The 25,278-nt window shown below is 43.9% G+C and overlaps 1 protein-coding gene across 9 annotated transcripts in view; it reads left to right on the top strand.

Annotated features, from left to right (window-relative positions):
- ITPR1 (inositol 1,4,5-trisphosphate receptor type 1) overlaps window positions 1-25,278 on the top strand; it is a 336,719-nt gene that overhangs the window by 290,810 nt on the left and 20,631 nt on the right. For all 9 annotated transcript variants that reach the window (XM_029050132.1, XM_029050131.1, XM_029050126.1 and 6 more), the window contains 5 exons: window positions 3,344-3,539; window positions 7,679-7,771; window positions 8,225-8,367; window positions 9,407-9,572; window positions 10,942-11,102. In XM_029050132.1, coding sequence (XP_028905965.1) covers window positions 3,344-3,539; window positions 7,679-7,771; window positions 8,225-8,367; window positions 9,407-9,572; window positions 10,942-11,102 — 759 coding nt within the window. The remainder of the gene's footprint in view (window positions 1-3,343; window positions 3,540-7,678; window positions 7,772-8,224; window positions 8,368-9,406; window positions 9,573-10,941; window positions 11,103-25,278) is intronic.

Raw genomic sequence — 25,278 nt, 5'->3', positions numbered from 1 at the left:
GCTCACTGTATTTGACTTTGATCAGTGATTCAGACATAAACATTTAGTGGCTGTATAGTAATGATTTTCCAACTTCAGAGGTCCAGGACAAGGAACACAGTGAGCCCACTGAGACAGGAGACCTTTGATAAAAGTTATTTAGTTCAAATCCAAGCTGGGTAGTTAATGTCTTAGTAGTTTATGTAAATTGAGTTGGTTCAGTCCACTTCCTGGTGGGCAGATTTTTAATAACAAAATCAATTAACTGCTCACTCCCTTGTTGTTTGGATTAGAATGCAGAGTCTTGGAGTCTAAATTTTGAAGCTGACTAGATGTCGCCTTTCCCAGCATGAAACTACATCAAACAAATAGCAGTCTGCTAATCCATAAACACACCTATCAGAGAAACTGATTAAGGGATTTACAATCTAAATGAGTATATAAAAACATAAATGTGAGATGAACATTTGAGATAGAATTGGCAGAGGACAGAGCAAGGGTAATGGCCCTGGTCCAGGCTTTCCTGAGACACTTTCTCGCTTCAAAATTCCATCCAGAAAAGAAAAGGAAAAAAAAAATCTTAGGCAAGATGTTTTAAAGTGAACTAAACTCTTCCTCAATTTTTGGTTTCAAGGATGGCGGGCCTCTCAAGATTAGCTTGTCCTTTGGTGTTGGCTGTTACCAGGTAGAGCAGAGAGGATTCTTTTCTTTTCTTTTTCAGTTCACATAGCAATACATTGGTGAAGCAGTGGGTTTTCTGGGAGGCTTTGAGACTTTCCCACTTAGAAAATGCAGAGCTGCATCACTGAGTACATCTTTGTCTCAGCCTCTTTGTGCACATTTGTCAATCCCCCTTAGAGACCACTCAAAATCTGTGAGTAGGTCGAGAACCAAAGGTGCATTGTATATGGCCCACTTGAGAATGCACAATGCATTCTAACTCATGTCCTCAAAAAGCCATAAGGGTAAATTCAGACTGGGGCCCTCTGAAAGCAGCTCAGCCTGCACAAAGCTGGGGAAGGGGGGGGGGGGTGTTTATCAGCCTAATTCCTCATTGTCCCAGTGCCAATTTGCCCCCTGGATCGTGTGGTGGGGAGAGGCTACTTTCAGAGAAATCTCTAGTTCTTGGGCTTTAACCTGGCAGTGGGCTTTTGACAGATTTTATTTTCCTAGCTACTAGCTCACCTCAGTTCTCTCCTTAGAGGACTGAAGAAAAGTTATTTTTTTCTTTTAATGAACACTTTACATTGTGCAGCTTACTTTGATGCTTTCAAATCTATAATCTAGAAATGAGAGAAGATGAGAGGCTCAGAGATTCCACAGATTTTACCCTAGATCCACTCGCTTGTAGAAGCATTTAAGAAGAAGAAATTGGTTGGTAACTTCTACCCGCCCCTTTGTCAGCCCTATCCAAAATTTTTACTAACTCCCTGGGCTTGATGTGGCTGAGACCTCAGGTACATCTGTCCTTTTTTATGGTAATGAAAAGCAGTCTTTGTGCATCTGAAACCATTAAAACAGAAACCATTAAAACTCACATGCAAATTAGCCCAGGCTTACTGACTGGGGATCTAAAAGAAATTGGGCTGCTCCTAAAAGATAGGTTGCAAAGAAGGCTGTTAATAAAAATCAAAAGTGTCACAGCACTAATACTGGGCCAGACCGTAGGGAAACCTGTCAGCGTGGAAACCTCCTGCCCACCAGAAAGATCCAGAGTGCTTACACATCAATCAATCAATCATATTTATTGAACACTTTCTGTGTGCAAAGCACTGTACTAAGCTTGTGGGAGAGTACACTGTAACAGAGTAACAGACACGTTCCCTGCCCACAACGGTTCAGGAGCCCAACTTAGCCAAGTCCTTGCCCCTGACTGTTCTGATCTGGCTAAGTAATGATAATGATAATACTATCTTGAAATTTTTTAGTGCTTTCATTTTTCCAAAGTGCTTCTCAAAAATGATCTCATGTTCATTTAGTCAATCAATCCATAGTATTTATTGCATGCCTGATGTGTGCAGAGCACTCTACTAAGCACTTGACCCAGCCCAAACAGCATCAATTGATCTGTGCTGCCAGGGGAGGGAGGGAGGGAATTGGACCCACAGACTCCTGTGGCCTGCGGCTCCTGTTGCTCCTCTGGAGCCAACTGGAGAATCCTGGCTGAAGACCCTGCCCCCGCTGGAATCAGCCAATCAGTCAGTGGTATTTATTGAGCACTTACTCTGTGCAGAGCACTGTACTATGCACTTGGGAGAGTACAACAGAGTGGGTAGACACATTCCCTGCCCACAACGCACTTACACGGGAACCATATGTGCCACCCCGATGCCCATCCTTACTCCACAGCCGGCTCCAGGCCACAGCCCCCTCCCCAGTGGGCCCACCCCATTGTCCAAACCTCTTGCCCCCAAGGAGGGTGTGGAGGGAGCAGTCGCTGCCATTCCCCTGGTAGAGGGCCGAGGTTACATGGCAGGCGAGGAAGTGCTAGTACTGTCTACTAATCCGTCAGTCGATGGTGTTATTGAGCACTAGTTGGGTGCAAAGCTCTGTATTAAGTGCTAGGATCGGGTAATAGAAGCCATGCCTTGACTCCCAGACCAATACCCTCCCTCTTTTTTTTAATAGTATTTGTTAAGCACTTACTATGTGCCAGGCACTGTACTGAGGCACAGTAGATCACTAAACTATGCTGCCTGCCAGTACCCATCGTGGCAGAACCTCTGCACTGCCACTGCACCAGAAGAGGAAGGAAACCTGTTTCTGTCAGGGGAGAGAGGGATCTTGTAGACTGCTGGACACTTCCAGTTCTCCAGCACCACAGCTCCTTCTTGAAACAGAGACAGTTTGTCAGCTGGGTGGTAGCCAGCCCTGGCTGAGTCTGGATTTAGGCAGACAGAACTCTCCTCCAGAGCCTCTCTTCTGCTGGGGGCCGACCCAGAGTCCGTGGTGCTGGAATGACCTGGTATATTGGACCACGATCCCCCCAACAGGAAGGGACCTCCCAGCTCCTTTCCATACCCCACCCTCGGATGCCACCTCAATCACTCTCATGGCTTTCAGATAAGCCTAGGTGATTAGGCCATTCACTTTATCTATTATTATCTGAAGTTGTTGCTTTTGCTTCCTTCTTCCTACTCCTCCTTCCCCTTTGTGCTCATATACTTCCTCCCTTAATTACCCTTCCTATCCGCTTTTCATTGCTCCCACTCGCCCTACTAATTTTTACTGTTATAACCTTTAAAATGTTCATTGTTTGAAACACTACCTCAAGTGCTTTAGAAATCAAATAAGCATTCCTTGTGAAAACTATAGTAATTGAATTCTGGGAATTATTGACCCTCCTTCTGCTCCCTTTTTTAAGCTTTTTGATTTGGTGTACAGAGAAGAGACCTTACTTAACGTCATTAAAAGTGTCACCCGGAATGGACGTTCGATCATTCTAACTGCTGTTCTGGCCCTGATCTTGGTCTACCTGTTCTCCATAGTGGGCTACCTATTCTTCAAAGATGATTTTATCTTAGAAGTAGATAAGCTTCCCAATGACACTGCATTTCCAGGTAGGTCACCTAGATGGCTTAAAATTCTTGTTAATATAGTAGCAGGATTTTTGTGGTTGTAAATGATGCTCTATAAAAGAAATGCTGAGGTGAACAATGTATGTTGACAGATTGATTTCACTTCTTTGACTCCCTTGACTTTTCTTTTTGTCCTAACTATAGCACTCACATATCTGCCTTGGGTGGGCTCAAGCTGATTGTTTCTAGAATGAAAATATTTGTCAATGGTTCCTTGAAATATTTCTGGTTTTCATAGTACCCAGCAGGATCTAATCTGAGAAATAAGACCTGGCTATTTTAGCTGAGGTGTGCGGCTCTTGTTTTCTTTTTCAAATCTTGGACTATGAATTTTACTCATCTTTGTGATTCCTCCCCTCACTGCACTCATGTCAGCTAATTTGATTTCACTACTACCAGTAGGAAAGGCCTGTGCCTAACTGGTGTGTCACTTTCTTCTTGTCTCCCCCACTTGATTATAAGGTCCCTGAGGGCAAAGATGTTTTAAATTCTCTAAGCACCTGTGGTGAAAGTAAACCGTAACTCAGAAACGTGGTTTCAGTAAAAACTAAGAGCCAGACTTCACACTGACCTGGGAGGGGGATATCAAGTGCAGCTGTAAGTGGTAGCTGAGGGTATCCTAGCCATTGTTGTGCACCTATAGCCAGCCTGTAATAATAACAATGATGACAGTAATATATTTGTTAAGCGCTTACTCTTTGTCATGCACTGTACTAAGCACTGGGGTACATATACAGTAATCCAGTCGGGCAAAGTCTCTGTCCCACATGGGACTCGCAGTCTGAGGAGAGAGAATAGAAATTGAACCCCCATTTTAAAGATGAGGAAACGGAGACACCGAGAAGTGAAGTGACTTGTCTAAGGTCATGAAGCTGACAAATGGCAGAGCTGGGATTAGAACCCAGGTTCTCTGCCTCCCAGACCTATGCTCTTTCCATTTGGCCATGCTGCTTTCTTCCGGTAGGGCTATTACTGCTTCACTGTGGCTCTGCACCACAGGAGGGACTAGATAGGAGTGAGCATTGCCAGGAAGTTTGATATTTGAGAAGTGCAGGGTTCTGCTGTGTGGCGCCTCCCCAGCCTGGTCTTGTTTAGCCCAATCCCTCAGCAGCCCCTGCTTAGCTGCCCAGTCTTCATGGTACCTGTCCCATTGCTGTACCTACCCTTTGCCTGGCAATTGGGAGGCTTCTGGACCGAAGAAGGAGGCAGTGGCCAGCTCCATATCCCCTTTCTTCCTTCCTTTCCTTATTTCCCTTCCTTTCCTTCCTACCATCCTTTCTTCCCTCCTTCCTTCCCTTCTTCCCTCGCCCTGCCACTGCTGTTAAAATTAGGTGGAAGCCAAAGCGGTGTTCCAGGGAGGAGGTAATCAGAGGGCTTCCTGGAGGGGGGAGGAGGGAGGGACCCTCCAGGCCGGCACTCCACACCCCCCACCATGGTCACCCAGAGGCAAACTTTGGGTTCGAGAGGAAGGCTGTACTCCCACCAGGCTGTGGGAAAAGAGCGCTCCACATATGGAGGGGCAGGACGGGGGGAGAAAGTGAAGAAGGTGAGGACTCTTGCCTGGGGATTTTTTTCCTCTGCCCAGCAGGTGGGAGGCCAGGGAAGAGCTGGGGTGCCTGGCCTCCAGACCCAGCACCTTCTCTCCCATTTTAATTTTTGCCCCATGCATTAATCTTGCCCAGCCCATGACATCATGTTTCACTACATGCTTGCAATAACTTGTCATGTCATGGAGATACAGGTAAGACCATTTATTTACTTTCACCCCTCCCAAGCAGCTAGTACAGTGCTTAGCACAAAGTACTATCTCAGCATTTATGGCTATATTGATTTGAAACCTGTACTATCGAAGCCCTTACCTAGTCGCAAATTCATGGTTCTACTTTTTTACATCCTCTTATATATGGATTATTTTGTGTCTATCTTTTTCTGTGAGCTACTTGAGGGCAGGGGCCATGTCATGTAACTTTTTACTCTTCCAGGCGTGAAGTGCTCTGCACACAGAAAATCATAATAATTTGTAGAAGTTGTTAAGCATTTATACTATGTGTCAAGCACTGCACTGTTCTGAGTGCTGGGGTAGATATAGGATAATCAGATCAGACACAGTCTTTGTCCCATAGTGGAAAGAGCCCAGGATTGGGAGTCAGAGGTTGTGGGTTCTAATCCCTGCTCCGCTGCTTGTCAGCTGAGGGACTTTGAACGAGTCACTTAATTTCTCTGTGCCACAGTTCCCTCATCTGTAAAATGGGGATTAAGACTGTGAGCCCCACGTGGGGCAACCTGATTACCTTGTGTCTATCCCAGTGCTTAGAGCACTGCTTGGCTCATAGTAAGCGCTTAACAAATAACATTGTTATTGTTATTTTTATTATTATTATAAGGGGTTCTCATAAGTAAGAGGGAGAGCAGGGATTTGATCCCCATTTTACAGATGAGGTAACTGAGGCACAGAGAAGTTAAGTGACTTGCCCAAAGTCACAAAGCAGGCAGGTGGCAGAGCCAAGATTAGAATCCAAGAGTGGTGATTCGCAGCCCCAGGATCTTTCCACTAGACCATGAGGCTTCTCAATAAATGCTCAGATGCTCAGTAAATACTATTGATTGGAGTGCTCAATAAATACTGTTGATAATGTACCTTAAAAGTCCCTTCTATTTAGTATGTTGTATTGAAAGCTACTGAAGCAAGTCCTTCAGCTCTCCCCCTCCTACTCATTTCCCCTTCTACTCCTACCTCAAGGATCTCCTAATAATAATTATGATAATAATAATGATGGTATCTGCTTAGTGCTTACTATATGCCGAGCACTGTTCTAAGTGCTGGGGTAGATACAAGGTTATCAGGTTGCTCCACGTGGGGCTCACATTCTCAATCTCCATTTTACAGATGAGGTAAGTGAGGCACAGAGAAGTTAAGTGACTTGCCCAAAGTCACACAGCTGACATGTGGCCCACGACCTCCGACTCCCAAGCCCGTGCTCTTTCCACTAAGCCATGCTGCTCCTACTAGAGCCCAGCTTGAACACTTCGCTCCTCTAGTGCCAACTTACTAGTTCTACCTTGATATCTTCCATCCTGCTATGACTCCTTGCCCTCTCTCCCAATCAGTCTGATAGACCACCACTCTCTCCACCTTCAAAGTCATTCTAAAGTCACATCTCCAAGAGGCCTTCTCCAACAAAGTCCTCATTTCTGCTACTCCCTCTCCCTTCTGTTACCTATGTACTGGGTTCTGTACCCTCCAAGCTCTTGATAATCACCTTGCCCTCAGCCCCACAGCACTCATGTATCTATCTTAATACTCTGCCATTTCCCCTATCTGTAATTTATTTTAATGTCTATCTCCCCCTCTAGACTGTAAGCTCCTTGGATTCCGAGATCGTGTCTACCAACTCTGTTGTATTGTTGTATTGTTTTGTATTGTATTGTATGTATTGTATTGTATTGTTGTATTGTTGCAGAGAAGCAGCGTGGTACAGTGGAAAGAGCGCGGGCTTGGGAGTCAGAGTTCAGGGGTTTGAATCCCGGCTCTGCCACTTGCCAGCTGTGTGACTTTGGGCAAGTCACTTAACTTCTCTGTGCCTCAGTTACCTCATCTGTAAAAATGGGGATTAAAACTGTGAGCCCCACGTGGGACAACCTGATTACCTTGTATCCCCCAGCGCTTAGAACAGTGCTTTGCACATAGTAAGCGCTTAACAAATACCACCAAATACCACCATTTTACTCTCCCAGGCACCTAGTACGGTGCTCTACACAATAAGCACTCAATACATACCACTGATTGAAAAATCTTAGTCATGTGTCTTTCATGGGTAACTTTAAATTCTTAACTACTCAATTTCTTTAAAAGTGCAGGGGAGCATGAAAAATTTAAATGTTTGTTGCAGTAAGTGGCATTTCTAGTTAAAATATGCAGAAATTGAAGGATTTGTTTTCATCTTTTTTCAATATCGACATGATTGGGACGTAACCAGTCTCAACATTGAATTTATAGTGCAGGAGAAATTGGTTTTATTGATTTATGAATACAGTTACCTAGAGAATGAATTTGTGATGTAGCATTTTAGCAAGGTGTTAAAGACTTGTTCTTACATTTGGTGTGTTCCTTGATTACACAGATACAGGCGAAAGCATGGCAAGTGAGTTCCTGTATTCTGATGTATGCAGGTTGGGTCATGGGGAAAACTGTTCTTCTCCTATCCCCACAAAAGGTAGGAACCTGTAACTGTGAACTTCAGCACCGTACATGAAATTCAGCTTGGTTTCATCCTGTAGTACAATGTTCATAATTTGACTGAGAGATTTCAAAATGAACATTGACTTTTGCAAGGAGATGTAGGGATTAAGGAAAGTGTGTATGGGGAGGCAGAAAATGGGTTAGCAAAAGCAAGATAACATTGACACAATTGTTTAACACCTTAAAGAAGAAAATAAAAGAGAGAATCATACTGGAGTTATTTTCTATCCAGATTGAAAATAATAGGCTCAATTGATACTGCCTGTATATTTTGAATGAATGTATTTGGCTCTCCTGCCTGTGATATTTTTTGAATTTCTGTTTGTGCTTGGAAAAAAAAATCGCCCAGTAGGATGCCATTCAGGGAAAAAGTAATGATCTGTATCTTCTCATATTTTAAACCCATTATTATTTGCTGTATTAATAGAATTAATTTCTGGAGAAGAAATTGAGGAAGAAGATAAAGAACATACGTGCGAGACTTTACTGATGTGCATTGTTACTGTACTGAGTCATGGACTGAGAAGTGGGGGTGGAGTAGGAGATGTACTGAGAAAGCCATCCAAAGAGGTAAATTCATACTGAAGGGGAAGGAAGAGAAAAGAGGGTGGGGTGGGGGTGTGCTAGGGCTACGCAAATGAGTTTAAATATATACTGAAGAGGAAAGGGAGGGGGAGAAATAGCCAAGAAAATAAGGGTATCTGGATTTACTTTATAAAAAAATGCTTCTCTACTGTAGCGTGTTCACTTAATGGCTGACTAGTAGCAGTCTAGAACGAATGGCCTCTGTTTTCCATTCCGTAAGTGATCGGGAATAACTGAATAAATTTTCAAACCTGCTACCTCCCATAAGTGTACGTTCAAGTACTGTTTCACATAAACGGCAAGAACTACCAACGTATAATGCTTTCTAAAGAGGAAAGTATCCCATATTTCCGGAAACCTGCACTAGAGTTCCCAACCAATCAATTGTATTTACTAAATGCTTATTGTGTGCAGAGCACTGTACTAAGCAGTTGGGAGAGTCCAGTACGACAGAGCTGGTAGACACGTTGCCTGCCCACAAGGAGCTTACAGTCTAGAGGGGGAGACAGACATTAAAATGAATTTTGGATATGGACACAAGTGCTGTGGGGCTGAGAGTAGGGGGGATAGGGGTTACAAATCCAAGGGCAAGGGTGATGCAGAAGGGAAATGGAATAGAGGAAATGAAGGCTTAGTCGGGGAAGGCCTCGCTTGATGCTGCATGCCTGAACACAACCTTGTGCTGTATTCAGACAGGCACATCCTGTGGGGAGAACGTTCCCTGATTCCTAAATAGCCTTCTGTCCGGAATGTGGAATAAACACATGTGTTTATCAGAGAAGTGACTGCAGTTGTACAGTTCAGCTGTACAAAGCATTGGTGTTCACTCACTCCTGCAAATAGGGAGAGGAAGATTTTTCTGGCCACTAGCATATTTCAGGATGCCCTGACAGCCGATGGCAAAGCTGTCTAGTTTGAGATCTTTGAGTGCGATTTCTTGACACTGTTTTGCCACTGAGCTGTCGGGAAGCAAAGTGATAAGGATAAAAAATTGGAATTAATTCAGACGCTTCTTTTCTTACAGGAGCCCCTCTTTGCTGCAAGAGTGATTTACGACCTCTTGTTCTTCTTCATGGTGATCATTATTGTCCTTAATCTGATTTTTGGGGTCATTATTGACACTTTTGCAGACTTGAGAAGTGAAAAGCAGAAGAAAGAAGAGATTTTAAAGACCACGTGTTTCATTTGTGGTGAGTGCAATGTCTGCTGCCCAACTCCAGCTGGCTCACCTAAAAGCCAAGCAGAGCTGAAGGCCATTTCTGCTGGAAGACTCAGAGAAATCTGAGCCATAACCGTTGCTAGACCTCTCCCTGAGTTTCCTAAGTATGGAGTGGCCTAGTCAGAACTCTGCAGCATCTGTACTCAGAGTTTGAAAATGCATCGTATAAACCATCTTCTCTTTCTACCTTATTTAGAACAGGAATGCTGGGGCCACAAGGTACAGTAGATGGATAAAGGAAGAGATGTTAGAACTGGGCCATGCTGTATTCATAATTGATGCCCCTCTGCTTATTTCATGTGAACCATTCTTCAATTTCCTCTTTCTCTCTGATCCCGCTCCTTACATTCAACAGACTCTGAAGCCTGAATAGACGGGAGTATCTTGCATTCAGGTCCTGAGTATCTCTGAAATATGCCCTGCAAAATGCAGCGAGGTCGGTGTTCAATGAAAAGCATTGTTCGCAAAACAAGTAATCAATCATGAAAAGAATCCTGAGGAACACGAGCTGCCAAATAAATTGTTTTGATTCTAGATAACATATTTAAAACATTGTGTAAACCATCTTCTGGGAATCAAGAGGAAATTGTCAGATTAAAACAGATTTAGATAAAATTAGGAAGCAGCATGGCCTAGTGGAAAGAGCATGGGCCTGGAAGTCAGAGGACTTGGATTGTTACCTCACCTGTAAAATGGGGGTTGAGACTGTGAGCCCCATGTGGGACAGGGACTGTGTCCAACCTGATTACCTTGTATCTACCTCAGTGCTTAGAACAGTGCTTGGCACATAGTAACACTTAACAAATGCCATAATTATCATTATTATTATTATTATCATTACTGCCATGTGACTTTGGGCAGGTAACTTAACTTGTCTGTGCTTCAGTTCCCTCATCTGTAAAAATGGGCATTCAATACCTGTTCCCCCTCCTACTTAAACTGCGAGTCCCATGTGGGACCTGATTATCTTGTATCTACGCCAGCACTTAGTACAGTGCTTGGCATAGAGTAAGCGCTTAACAAATAACACAATTATCATCTCAGTTACTACTTCTGACAGTATGGGTTATTGATATTAAAAAATTTATCTTTTTTGTTTAACCAATTTATCCTCGTACCTGAGGCCTCATATAATTTGCTTGAGCGAACTGAGCCTATGCACAGTAACATGTATGTTGGTACAGGTATTAAAGTTTACATAAATTACTACTTTTCTGATTCGTTACCAAGTCACACATGAAGCCCTAAGATGTTTCTTTTTTTTCCCATAAAACCTATTCTGTTGGTACTTTTTTCTAAACCATAAAATTAAAAGAGGGATGGTGTACTTCTCCTTTTAGGCTTGGAACGAGATAAGTTTGATAACAAGACAGTCACTTTTGAAGAACATATTAAAGAGGAACACAACATGTGGCATTATTTATGCTTCATTGTCTTGGTGAAGGTAAAGGATTCCACTGAATACACAGGGCCAGAAAGTTATGTTGCTGAAATGATAAAGGTGAGTGAAAATTCTCTCATGTGCCATTTGGTTTGGGCTGTGGAGTTCTAAAAGGAGTTTGTGGTGTGAGTTTATATGTTACCACTCTGCAACAGAACGATTTAGTCTAATGTGATTTTGCTCACCTTTGCTCAGTGCTTTAGGGATACTCTTTGCTTTAGGTCAGGTATGTATCCTATGAAAAAAGATATTTGAATCCCAAATTAAAGGAAGGCAAGGTTTTGGGCCCAGGAGACAGAGAAGAGAGTGGTGTTGTCTTAGAGAAGCAGCGTGGCTCAGTGGAAAGAGCATGGGCTTTGGAGTCAGGGCTCATGAGTTCGAATCCCAGCTCTGCCACTTGTCGGCTGTGTGACTGTGGGCAAGTCACTTAACTTCTCTGTGCCTCAGTTCCCTCATCTGTAAAATGGGGATTAAGACTGTGAGCCCCATGTGGGACAACCTGATTCCCCTATGTATACCCCAGCGCTTAGAACAGTGCTCGGCACATAGTAAGCGCTTAACAAATACCAACATTATTATTATTATTATTACAATCTAACCTTTTAGCGTATTTCACCACCATGAGGCTGGCAAAAGAGGCCTTTTGGAGGATCTGAATTTATGCTGTGGGAGTTCGAGCCATCTGCCGCTTCATACCTGTGGTTTCTAAACCTCATTAAAATGTTCATGTGTTTGTGTGTGGCAAGGTTAGGAGGTATGAACTGTAAAGTCTAGGTAGCTTTTTTTTTTTTTATATGGTTTTAATTGGCCTACTCTGAGGGAAGGGAAACCATTCAGTTTGGAAAGTTATGCAGTGCCCCCCACCCCCCACCCCCACCCACCTCCCCTCCCCACACACCCCAGGTTAGCAAGGGGCTGTTAGTAAGTCTGTGAGGAGTCTGTCCAATAGTGTGGTATCCTAAATGATTGCTCCCATTTTTGCTGCTGTAATTTGAAAGCATTTCAAGTAAACAAGCTTAAACTCAGGCTTGCTTATGTATGTGTAAGCTTCTGAGGAAGTCACTGCCGCAATAAATGCAGCCTTTCAGTTTGAAATTGTTTATTTGATTGCAGTTGGGAATTTATAACTGTTACATTCTTCCAAAATCCTGTACTGACTGGGCTTTGTCAGAGATATTTCTGCCTGACATGTCACACACACACACACACACGTACATATATATATGTATATACACACTCACAAATCACTGCCCTATTTTTCACATTTTAAGGGCCAGTATTAGATTCAGAGGATTCATATTTTGGGGGTGTACCTTGTGAGGCATATACCAAAAATATGCAAAAAAGAATGCACACATAAGTTTTAACCTTCCAAATCATAAGTTGCTCAGTTCAAGGAAGATGTGGCCTGGGGTTTTATTTCTTAGGCTATAAATCTTTTAAGACATTTTCCCTTTTTCCCCCCACTGAAGTTACAGAACATCTTTAATGTGCAGATCTAAATCCTCCTGAGGTTGATTTGAAGTTATCCGAGTTACTTTGGGGTCACTGAAACCTCCGGCCTAGTTCTGTGTCTCTGTTTCAGTAATGAGGGCTTAAAGAAGTCTTGTGAGCAGTCACCTGATAGGGGATTAGCAGGCTCCAAATCGCAACCTCTGCTGCCTGAAAACCTCCTCGATTGTATTGTTCAGGCTCCTTAGCCCCCTGGATTGACCACGCTAGAGGAAATTCAGCCCTCGTGGATCCCACATTAGTCACGCATTGCACATTTCTGTGTCCGAGAGCCTAAAAATGATGGTATCTAAAGACCTTCAATAGGCATATCAGACTTGGTCAGAAACACCAGGTGTTTTGAACAGGTAGGTGAGGTTCAGAAGGGAAGTAAATCTGCCAGTTTCACCCCTTTAATTATCAGCCAAGATGGAGAAAGGACTATTGTTTGGAGAGCTGGGTGGAATTGATTCTGAAGGCAAATCCTTGTGGAGGAATCCCCCTGAGGGAGAGGCCGGTGAAGGGAACTGGCAGAGATGAATGGTGATTGGCTGTGGAATTCTACCTGAAGCCAGGTGTGCAGCTGGGTGAGATTCCGGTCTAGGTGATTTATACATTCACTGCCATTTTAAATATGGAGAGGAAGTCACTGGACAGCCAACATAAAAAGAAAAAAAGATAGTGAAGCATCCCTGTTTTCCTCATGGAAAGGAAGCTCAAGCCTGCCATGCTGTAGAGAAAATCTGGTGATACTGATGAACTTCTACACCTTAACATTGGTGGAATTTGATGGGGTGGTAGATGAATATGGCACTGCTACCCATATACTTTGCTCTATACAAATTGTTTGTACATACTTATATAGAGATGTTATATACACATACACCAAATTCTCCTGTAGCATGAAACTTAAGATTCCCCAAAGCTCCACATTCAGGAGCACTTGCACTGTAGCAGTTGCCAATTATTAGGCCTGGCTGTTTCTCCAATATGAGCATCTCCCATAGACCACAGTAAGAGTGGGTTTAGGGTCTTCATTTCTTGCAAAATCTAATGGATATAAAACATACTTGGCAGGAGTGTGTTGACATGGAAACCTACATATACCCTAGTGTGATTGAGATAAGTGCTATTGGGGAGCAGCGTGGCCTAGTGGAAAGAACACAGACCTGGGAGTTGGAGGCCCTGGGTTCTAATCCCAGCCCTGCCAGTTGCCTGCTGTGTGAACTTGAGAAAGTCACTTATCGTCTCTGGGCTTCAGTTTTCTCAGCTGTTAAATGGGGAGTCAAGGCCTGTTCTTCCTCTTCCTTAGACTGTGAGCCCCATGTAGAATAGGGACTGGATCTGATCTGATTACCTTGTATCTACCCCCATTGCTTAGAGCAGTGCTTGACACATAGTAGAACTTAGCAAATATTGTAATAATTTTTTTAAGAAAAGGAAAATAAAAATATTGTGACAATAATCATAACAATGATAATAATATATGGTGAGTATTTGGGGTGGATTTTTTTAAAAAAGGAAAAATATGATTCCATGCAAGTACGCCCAGATTTTTCTTTCACACAAATTTCCAAGAGACTGTATCCCACCCAAAACCACCCCTCCCCCCAAACTCTCCATTCCTCCATCTTTTTTTTTCCCCTCCTCCCCTCACCCAGGACTCTCCCAGGACAAGTCTAGCCCTTTTTTGGGAACAGAAATGTCACTGAGTATCTGAACAATTACTCACCTCAAGTACTCCCTGCCCCACAAGCCAGTAGTTCAGTAAAGGAGAAATTTTTGACACTTCCACTTTATAGTGAGAGAAAAAAAAATCTCCTTGTGAGTGTCCTCTGACCTCTCTTGAAAATATGACTTGAGTTTGAAAGCCAGAAAACCTGATAACCTCTATTGATCACCTATGAAATTGTCGAGGGACATTAGGGTCTAAGGTTTCCTGAAGAAGAGGGAATATATGCTCTGCATACAGTAAGTGCTCAATAAATGACATTTATTAATCAGAAACTTAATTTGACATCACATTAAGAAATATCTAAGGTAAAAAGAGAGGATCTGCCTAACTCAGGAGGCATCCAAGTTACCTGTGTGTGCTACTGTTGTGGATGAGGTGTGCTAGCTTTCAAGAAAGCAAACTCCTTTTCTGGCTTCTTGGCCATCTACTAATCAATCAGCCTATGGTATTTATTGAGTGCCTACTGTGTGCAGAGCGTTATACTAGGCTCTTGGAAAAGTACAATATAATGGAGTTGGTAGACATGCTCTCTGCCTCAAGCAGCTCACAGTCTGTAGGAGAATCTGTTGATCTTGAAATCTACTGATGTTTGAGAGCTCCTGAAAGAAGAGGAGCAACTGAAGCTGAGCTAAACTTGGCCAGGAGCAGTCAACCTTTCCAAATCAGCTCCTGATTTTGCACAATCCTTTACTGTGAGGTAAAGAGCAAAGTTGTCAGCACCGGTTGTAACTGTGAAGTTAGCACTGCCAGAGAGGATCTTGCCACTTCCTGAGAGAGAAGAAAAAATACACATTCGAATAGATCAATTCAAGGCAGTGTTTGAAGAACCCGCATATCCCGAGAAGCAGTGTGGCCTAGTGGATAGAGCATGATCCTGGGATTCAGAAGAACTTGGGTCTAACCATGCTTTTGACTTCTCTGTGCCTCAGTTACCTTAGCAGTAAAATGGGCATGAAAACTGTGAGCCCCATTTGGGACATGGACTGTGTTTAACCTATCTTATATCTACCCCAGTGCTTAGTACAGTGCTTAGCACATAGTAAGTGCTTAACAAATACCATAAAAAAACACCAACAGGAAACCAAGAAACAGTGTGTTAATCAGAGTGGCGATTTGGAACTTTAAACACAGAACAATTCTGCCCCGTTTGAAAAGCACATTCCCCCTACTTAGACTATATAGTGTCTTTGTCAAGTGCCAACCACAGTCTGAGCACTGGTTAGCACCATTTATGGGGAGGGAACATGTCTACTAACTCGGTTGGGTTGGTCTCTCCCAAGTGCTTAGTTTGGTGCTCCACACACTGTAAGTATGCAGTAAAGACAATTGATTGATTGTGGTAGCCATACACGTCTGGCAATTCTTCCACCCCATTGGCACATCTCTTGGCAGCTCCCAAAGTTTTTTCTGGCAACTGAGAGTCTCCAGTAAAACCATGTTTAAATTTAGTTTGAATGAAGTACCCTGGGTGAGGAGGTTGTTTGCCCCAGAGCTCAAGATAATAATAATAATGATGGCATTTATTAAGTACTTACTATGTGCAAAGCAGTGTTCTAAGTGCGAGAAGCAGCGTGGCTCAGTGGAAAGAACACGGGCTTGGGAATCAGAGGTCATGGGTTCGAATCCCGGCTCTGCCACCTGTCAGCTGGGTGACTGTGGGCAAGTCACCTAACTTCTCTGTGCCTCAGTTACCTCATCTGTAAAATGGGGATTAAGATTGTGAGCCTCATGTGGGACAACCTAATTACCTTGTATACCCCAGCACTTAGAACAGTGCTCTGCACATAGCAAGCACTTAACAAATACCAACATTATTATTACAAGGTGATCAAGTTGTCCCACATGGAGCCTCACAGTCATAATCCCCATTTTACAGATGAGGTACCTGAGGCACAGAGAAGTTAAGTGACTTGCCCAAAGTCACACAGCTGACAAGCGGTGGAGCCAGGATTAGTGTCTGACCAAGAGCCAGAAAAAATGGCTGAAGGATGTTTGGTTACCATTTCTATCCTGGATTTTGGTGGGTGGCAGAGAGAGGAAAGAGGAGGGGAAAGAGAGAGAGAATCTATTTCTGCTCAACACCATCAGGTTTAGATTGGAACTTGTCCGACCCAAGAAGACAGCAGACCCCAGGTCATCCTAGACTGCGGAACACCTGGGAGTCCAGGGTGATTTGTTCTTTTCTTCATCTCCCCTTAGCCACATCCTCTTCCTCCTTCAGATCCTCAAAACCTTGCACGAGCCCTAAGGGGAGAACTCAGAACCAAATACTATCCCTACAGCCCCAGACAAGCTGATTTGTCAGTATCCTGGTTCCATTTCCTGAGTCCCAGAGAAGTGAGTGAATTAGAGGAGAAAATTCCTCAATTCTACCCCCGAAGATTTCTTGGCCACTTCCTTGTTTTGTCTCTAAGGAGAGAACAGAAACCCCCAGAATCCCCTACCTCCTGCCTTTCTATCCGCAGCCCTTGCTCTGGAGGTGTCTGGGGCCCATGGGGCAGGGGGGGATTTAAGTCTTTCCAATTATTAGACCATCAGAAAGCTTTTGTTGGGACTGGACTCGCGATGGTTCGGGCAGCTGCACACTGAGGCTCCAACGGTCCCTTTTACCACTGGACTTGTCAGACTCCTAACTTGGCCCTTTATGTCGTTTTTGTATTTTATCTTACTTTATCTTTCCTAATATGCCTGTCACCCAAAGCTTCCCCACTGTATTCTTAGATGGGGAGCCCCTGGAGGGCCAGGAACCATATATAACCTCTGAACTATGTACTCTTTACCAGTGTATAGTACGATGCTCTGCATGCGCTCATGTATACAGACACACACACAGTCGTATTTATTGAGCGCTTACTTTGTGCAGAGCACTGTACTAAGTGCTTGGGAGAGTACACTATTACAGACATAATCCCTGCCCCCAAGAAGTTTACAGTCTAGAGGGGGAGACAGACATTAATATAAATGAATAAATTACAAAAATGTACATAAGTGCTGGGGGGCTGGAGGGTTGGGGGGTGACTACAGGGAGCAAGTCAGGGCAATGTGGAAGGGAGTGAGAGAAGAGGAAAGGAGGGCTTAGTCAGGGAAAGCCTCTTGGAGGAGATGTGCCTTCAATAAGGCTTTGAAGGAGCGGGGAGAGTATTTGTCTGTCGCATATGAGTAGGGAGGGCATTCCAGGCCAGAGGCGGGACATGGGCAAGAGGTCGGCGGTGAAGTAGACGAGATTGAGGTACGTACGGTGAGTAGGTTAGCATTAGAGGAGCAAAGTGTGCGGGCTGGGTTGTAGTAAGAGGGTGAAGTAGGAGGGGGCAAGGTGATTGAATGCTCTAAAGCCAATTGTGAGGAGTTTCTGTTTGATACAGAGGTGGATGGGCAAGCACAGGAGGTTCTTGAGGAGAGGGGAAACATGGCTTGAATGTTTTTGTAGAAAAATGATCCTGGCAGCAGAGTGAAGTATGGCCCCCCTTTTTCTCTGCTCCCCCCACCGCTATCACCCCAACTCGCTCTCTTTTGCTTTTACCACCCTCACCCCAGGACCTGTGTATATATGTACATATTTATAATTCTATTTATCTTAATGAAATTCATATATCTATAATTCTATTTATTTATATTGATGCTGTTCATGTCTGTTTACTTGTTTTGATGCCTGTCTCCCCCCTTCTAGACTCTGAACCCATTGCGCACAGGTATTGTCTCTGTCGCTGAATTGTACTTTCCAAGCACTGAGTACAGTGCTCTGCACACAGTAAGCGCTCATTAAATATGATTGAATGAATGAATAACTGGGGAGTGGGGAGAGACAGAAGGCTGGGAGGTCAGCAAGGAGGCTGATACAGTAATCAAAGTGGGATAGGATAAGCGATTGGATTAACGTGGTAGTAGTTTGGATGGAGAGGAAAGAGTGGATTTTAGCAATGTTGTGCAGGTGGAGCCCACAGGATTTAGTGATGGATTGAATATGTGAGTTGAATGAGAGAGAGAGGAGTCAAGGATAACGCCAAGGTTACGGGCTTGTGAGACAGGAAGAATGGTGGTGCCGTTTACAGTGATGGGAAAGTGAGGGGGAGGACAGGGTTTGGGTGGGAAGATAAATTCTGTTTGAGACATGTAAAGTTACACACACACACACACACACACACACACACCTCTTAATAAATAGCAGTTCTACTACAGGAGTCAGGTTGAGTTCCCCTTGTGTCACCTGGGCCTCTTGAAAGCCCAGGAAACAACCGGGGACTGCAACAGTCAGGAAAACAGACAGGAAGCTCCGCTTTACCCACTTCTAATGCTGTGGAGTAGAGCAGCCCCAGATGAGCTCCCCAGGGCTGGGGCTGCCCACCCTGACCCCAAGCTATTGGGTAAATGGAGGTTTATCAAATTGACTTGACATAATCCATTTCCAGCAAAAGGTGGCTGCAGCTGTACTGTCTTTCCAGACTTATCTTTGGAGCTGGCTGGGTGGCAAGATTAGCCTCATTATCCCTATTTGATGGAACAGCAATATGTACTTATGGTTTCTCTCCCCAGTATTATTGCTGCACCCCAACTCCACCGTCATTGCTCAGAACCACAGCTTCACTTTGCAGCTTTGTAGCGGAAACAGTTTGTATTTTAAGATAAACCTCAGATTATCGGATAGTGAAAGAGGCATTACTATAAAAGCCCTTTTGTCCATGTAAATCTTCTAAACATGGCACTGAAACTGCTTCAGTAGTGACACTTCTCATTCTAGAGCTTGCTTTAAAGTATCACTTGGTACTAGAAAGATGTTCACATCTAAATCAACTTGGACAGGAAGCATACATGTGCTTTAAAATATACTGTGACTCCACAGTATGCCTCATCACAGCCCCACACAGAAAGCGGTAGGAAATTCTCGATTTTTGTTTTTTTGTTTTTGGGTGTTTTTTTTTCAGTAGGAACAATTGCAGCACTTCATTGACTTATAAATACTGACCACATGTCAGTAGAAAATTTGATTCTCAGTTTTATCTATATTGTAAAGGATTTTATCTGCCAAAGGCATTGCAGCTGACATGAGGAGTCAACTGCTATTTTTTCAAGTGATTTGGTTTTTTAAGCAAATTTTGATTTTGCAGCATTTCCAATGTTAAATTTATATTCGGTGCAGTGTCTGTAAGCCCCAAGTGGGCCAGGACTGCGTCTGATATGATTGTCTTGTGACTACCCCAGCACATAGTGCAGTTTTTGGCACAGAGTAGATTTTTTGTAAATAGAAATCATGCTGCACAATATTTGACCCTAAACAGTAGTTTTTGGGATAATCTATTTTAGCCTAAAGGAATTCAGGCTAATATGTGGAATAGTGGTATGTATAGTCCTGAGAAAATTGTATCAAATATAGCAAAGTACCAGCATATTATATTTCTTCACATTTTTCAAGACAAATTACTAAGGAAGTCAAGTCTCAAGTGAATAAGCGGACTATGCTCATCTAAGATAATTATAAGGATGGAAGGTAAATGTCAAAAAAAGGCAATGCCATGACATTAAGCCCATCTATTTTACGGACTGACTATGGGTTTCAACCTGTGGCACACACTTAACAAGTTTTGTCTTATGGCTTTGTTCAGAAAGCATTTTGATTTTTAAAACCATGCCCTAACTCCTCTGCACCAAGGTACTGGATGATAACACTAGGTTGAAAACCTCTGCTTATAGAGCTCCTCATTGCCCAGAGTTTACTCCTTTTGCCTTATCAATCTGCCTTCTGTTCTTAGGTATGTCAATTGATTATTTCCACCCTACACCCAAACCCGACATGGTTAACTTGAGTGCTACATCTGAAGCATCACCTCTCCAAAAGCTGCTTGAAATTTTGTGACTATTTCGAGCTGTTGAAAGTAACGGCTGTATGTGTAGTGCCTTAGGTTGGCATGCAAAAGGCATGATGGTTGCCCATCAAAGATTTGCATTCTAAAGACAGTTATGGAAGGATTCACCTACTCTCAGGTGCACTTCTTCGTGCATGTCTGCACATGCATGGACAGTGACAAATCAGAGACTGTAATTGCTGGAAGCTTACTGCCCCTGGTCTTTGGCTGTAGATCATCATCATCATCATCATTGTGGCATTTGTTAAGCATTTACTATTGGCCAGGCACTGTACTAAGCACTGGGGTAGGTACAAGTTAATTGGGTTAGACACAGTCCCTGTCCCACATAGAGCTCACAGTCTTAATCCCCATTTTATAGATGAGGAAACTTGAGTACCAGAAGTGAAGCAACTTGCCCCAGGTAATACTGCAGACGTGGTGGAGTCGGAATTAGAACCCAGCTCCTCTGACTCTCGGGCTTGTGCTCTTTATCCTAGGCCACGCTGCTTCTCTGAATTCCTCCTGGGTTTTTTCCTCTCCCCAGTATTGCTGGGCCAGCAGTCATGAAGAGAATGGCATCTCCCAGAAAAGGGAAGAGGGAGATTCTGTCGGGCAGGATTGAGCATCCAGTCCAGAAGAGACTCTACATCAGTCACTATACATGGAGCAGTGTATTGAATAGATTTCCATTTTCAGTAACGCAAGAATCTCTACCAGTATGGCATCTCATATAGAGCTAGCTACAGCCTTGCAGGTGTTCATGTAGAAGACAGGGATGGAGGAAAGTGTAATGTTCTGGGGGCACTCATCTGGTTAATGTAGCTAGTGAGGTAAAAAGCCTAGTTGTTATGGCCTTTTTCTGAAACAAAGCATGAGGGGTAGGTGGATGTATTGCTTTGCAGTCACCAAGGAAGATCAGATGATGTGTGTATGTGTGTGTAAAAGGGGGAGGAGAGATTCACCTATCACCCTGGCCAGAGGAGGAACTTCCACACCCAGGTGACTAATCTGAATTTGGTGCCACTCCCTACTTATTATCTACTATTGCCCCTCAGCCCTAGAAAGAGTAGGGCTATTTGAGTACTCTTTTTTTTTTCTTACAGAGGGTGACCAGGCCTCTTTACTAAATATTGGCTTAGTTCATTTCAATAACTCTTTCCCTGAAGTATCGCTGCCTTCTCAGTGCCTCGGATAGCACATTTTAGTGCACTTGGTCTCTTCAGAAATCTGTCATAAAGGATCTTACCAAAGAGCAAACTTATTTCAAATAGTGGAAAGAGAGAAGTTCAGGAAGGGATGGCACTTTCTCCTCATCAAGTCAATCTCTAGCCAACACTGGAAGGGAATGTTTGTTGGCTGCCAGGCTGATTCCCAGGGCCACTAGAGGAAAGACGATAGGGTGAATGCTGAGCTCCCAGAGGAGTCAGGGCTGCCACCCCCATGTTTCTCACTGCTGTCTCATTCCCCCCGTTCTCCTCCTTTCTTTCCTCCTCCTTTCCCCTCCCTCTACAGTGCCCAAGCAGTGGCAGGATGAAGAAAAGAGAGTGCTAGCAGGGGACCAGGGAAGGTATAGTGGTCTCGTGGATAAAGCACAGGCTTGGGAATCAGAGGACCTGAGTTCTAATCCCGGATCTGCCACTTGTCTGCTGTGTGACCTTGGGCAAATCATTTTGCTTCTCTGTGCCTCCATTACCACATCTGTATAATAAGGATTAAGGCTGTGATCCCTATGTGGAACAGGGACTGTGTCCAACTTGAATATATTGTATCTATCTCAGTTCCTAGAACAGTACTTGATGTTAGTAAGCACTTATCAAATACCATTAAAAAAAAAAAGAGGGAGGTAAAAGGGTTGGGGGGCAGGGAAGTCTGGTCAACCACATGGAATTCAGAATGGCAGTGCTGAGGGAGGAAGGCTCTGTGGCAGACTGGAGGTGGCGGCCAGAAGTCGGTGCCCACGCCACAGCCAAAGGCACGCTTGCCAGGCAGGGTGGCTGGGTGTGCCACCTTCTGGCTTATGTGCTGGGAATTGCCACTCCAATCTGTTAGTCTAAGTGTTGCTGGAATTTGTACTTGTGGAAAATCCCCTAAGAATCTGGTAATACGTTCTGAGCCTCAGTTTAAACCAAACAGAGCTTTTCAGTCGTAAAAAATTCATGTTTGATTGATGGAATCAGGAGGGCTTTCAGGTTTTGTTCACCAGATAGGGACTTCAGCAGGTTCAGGAGCCATTCAATCAGTCGCATTTATCAAGCACTTACTGTGTGCAGAGCACTCTGTACTAAGCGCTTGGGAGAGTACAATATAACATACATTTCCTGCCCACAATGAGTTTACCGTCTAGAGGGGGAGACAGACATTAATAGAAATAAAGAAATTACAGATGTGTACATAAGTCCTGTGAGGCTGGAAGGGGGGTGGGGAGGAATGAATAACATTCAAACGAAGAACGGATTGAGCTCTATGGCATCTTGCCAGAGGGAGGGGAGCAGTGGCTTCATGAAAAGCAGAATATTATTTCCCAAAGTAGAGACCGACGGTCTTTAGGAACCTTCAAGAACAGAAGATTTGGTGGGGGTGAGGAATCTGGGGCTACCAGAGGAGGAGGAGGAAGAGGAGAAGTACAGGCTAATCAGAGGAGACAGAAACAGAGGAAATTTTGGTTGATGGGCCCTGCTGCCCATCAAAGAGAAGGAAATTTAATATAAATAATTGCCAACTATCAGTGGTCCTAGGGAGAAATAAATTGGGGTGGGAGGGCATTTAGGAAGGAGTAACAGAAAGGAAGGAAGCTTTCCCGAAGTCTCCAACTTGACTATGGCTTGGACCTTTCTCTGCAGATTTCAGGCACAATCAAATTTCTCCAGTCTGTGGTTCAGAAAGACTGCTGAATGCTGCCAGATGCTAATGTGAGAAGCAGGGAGAAACCAAGCAATTGAAGAGTAGCCAGAGAGTTGTCAACTTCTGTACTCATGTGCAGATATGCAATAGTGTGTTGAAACTTTGTCTGGAACTCTTATGATAAACTCTGAGTGAGGGAGTGCCTCTTGATGAATGTTAAAGTCCTGGGAAATTGGTATTTGTCTGGGTAGTGGTACATTGACAGTTTTACTGTGCAATCCTGAGGGAAGAATAGTGAAAAATGCCTTCTTTGTATTACTTAACCTTTCCTGTACTAAAGAGGCCATTGTATGCCTGTATATTCATGTTCTTCCCAAAGTGTTTTCTCAAGTTAAAGAAAGCCCCTGTAGAGTTAACTAGATTCAGGGGAGGCCGAGGCAGATTCAGATCTGGAATGGGCTCCCTGGCTGGGAAACAGTGTGGCCGTGTCATAGGATTCAGCTTGAGAGCAAATTGGCTAAACTTACTTCTCCACCCTCTGCGTGCAGGCGCGGTAACAAGAGTTGAGGGAAGCAATTGCTAACTTTAAATTTACCCACCCAGAATTTATATGTTCTGCCCTCTAGAGGGTACCGAGTCTCTGCTGGCATTTGTGTGTGCCCCACTGTTTCCAACAGAACGGTAGTTTGCTTTCCTTTACCACAGCAGTTAATACTTCACTCATGTGCCTCACCAAGTCATATTTTTAATTGTAAAGCTCACATTTTGATCCTGATGGTGTTTTTCAAGATACTGTAAGTGGAAGACACTCTGCCCTCTAGGAACTCACATTATTATTGTTTTAATGGTATCGGTTAAGCGCTTACTATGTGCCAGGCACTGTTCTAAGCATTGGGGTAGATACACGATCAGCAGGTTGGACACTATCCCTGTCCCACATAGGGCTCCCACTCGAAGTAGGGAGGAGGAGGATTTACTCCCCATTTTATAGGTGAGGTAAATGAAGCACAGAAAAGTAAAGTGACCTGCCCAAGTTCACACAGTAGACAAGTGGCAGAGCTGAGTTTAAAACCATGCCCTCTTACTCACAGGCGCATGCCCTTTCTACTAGGTCACGCTGCTTCTCACAGTGTTATTGTTGTTATGGTATTTGTTAAGCGCTTTCTGAGTGTCAAGAATTGTTCCGAGTGCTGGGGTAGATTCAAATTAATCTGGTTGTTAAACAGCTCATACAGAATTTCTCAGGAGCCAAAGGAGTGTACTGTGAATACAGCAAAAGAAATGAAGAATCAATAGTTAAATGTGCCACGTACAGAGGTTCTTTGGGGTGGTATCTTCACTAGTTCTATTCCAACGGGCATCGTCGGAGTTGGGAAAGAGAGATTGCTCATGCCTCCCTTGTACTTAATTAAGGGACACAATTCAGTGGAAGGAAGGGAGGAGGAGAGGGAGGGGAAAAAAGGTGCTTGGCAGCCTTGGGAGGAAGAGGGTGTGTAGCATGTGAGAGAGCCCTGAGTCAAGAGTGGGGGAAATTGGGACAGTGGGAGATGTGCCAAAGGGATTCATTTGGGTCGAATGCAACAAGGCAGGCAAGTCGAGAGATGTGGAAAGGTCTGGGGCAGTCTGATGGAGGTTGGCACCACTGCAGATTGATCCAGGAGTCCAGGAGCCCAGAGAAATTCGAATTTTCTATAGCCTTTCTTATCTTGAAGGAACTCAAAGCCCCATGATCCCAAGCTGTTTATCTGTTTCTGAATCACTTCTCCTCCCAGGGCAACCTCCCCCGGCCCCCAGGGAAAAATGGGGCAGCTGATTCACCTTTGGTCTCAGGTTTAATTAGTTCAAATCTGTAAAGTGCTTTGAAGATGAAAATGAAAAGCTTCATTTAAGGGCTGTCTCTTGTCCTTGAAGGTGCTTTGCTGTTGCAGGAAGGAGGATCTCTAACTAATTGAAACTACCTGGTAAGGTGTAGGCAGAAGGTAATTACCCAGTACCTGCTTCGAAAGCCAACACCTCTCTGGTACTGTGCAGGCTTGGGAACTATTTGTAGTGGAGCTTAAAGGGGTCCCTCGCAGTTAGCCAGGACCTCAGTTCTATGCTGTCCCATGATTTTAAGAATAATTGGGGTATTTGTGAAGCACTTACCCTATGCTAAACACTGGGGTGGGTACCAGGTTATCAGGTCGGACCCAGTCCCTGTCCCACACATGGGGTCCTGTAAGGCACTAGCTCCAACTCCTTTACATTCATTCAATCATATATATTGAGTGCTTACCGTGTGCAGAGCACTGTATGTACTAAGCGCTCAGGAGAATACAATACAATACAG

Source organism: Ornithorhynchus anatinus, chromosome X1 (assembly GCF_004115215.2).
Source record: "Ornithorhynchus anatinus isolate Pmale09 chromosome X1, mOrnAna1.pri.v4, whole genome shotgun sequence".
NCBI lineage: Eukaryota > Metazoa > Chordata > Mammalia > Monotremata > Ornithorhynchidae > Ornithorhynchus > Ornithorhynchus anatinus.
The sequence above is the reverse complement of the archived record's forward strand: the minus strand, read 5'-3'. Positions and strand labels throughout refer to the sequence as shown.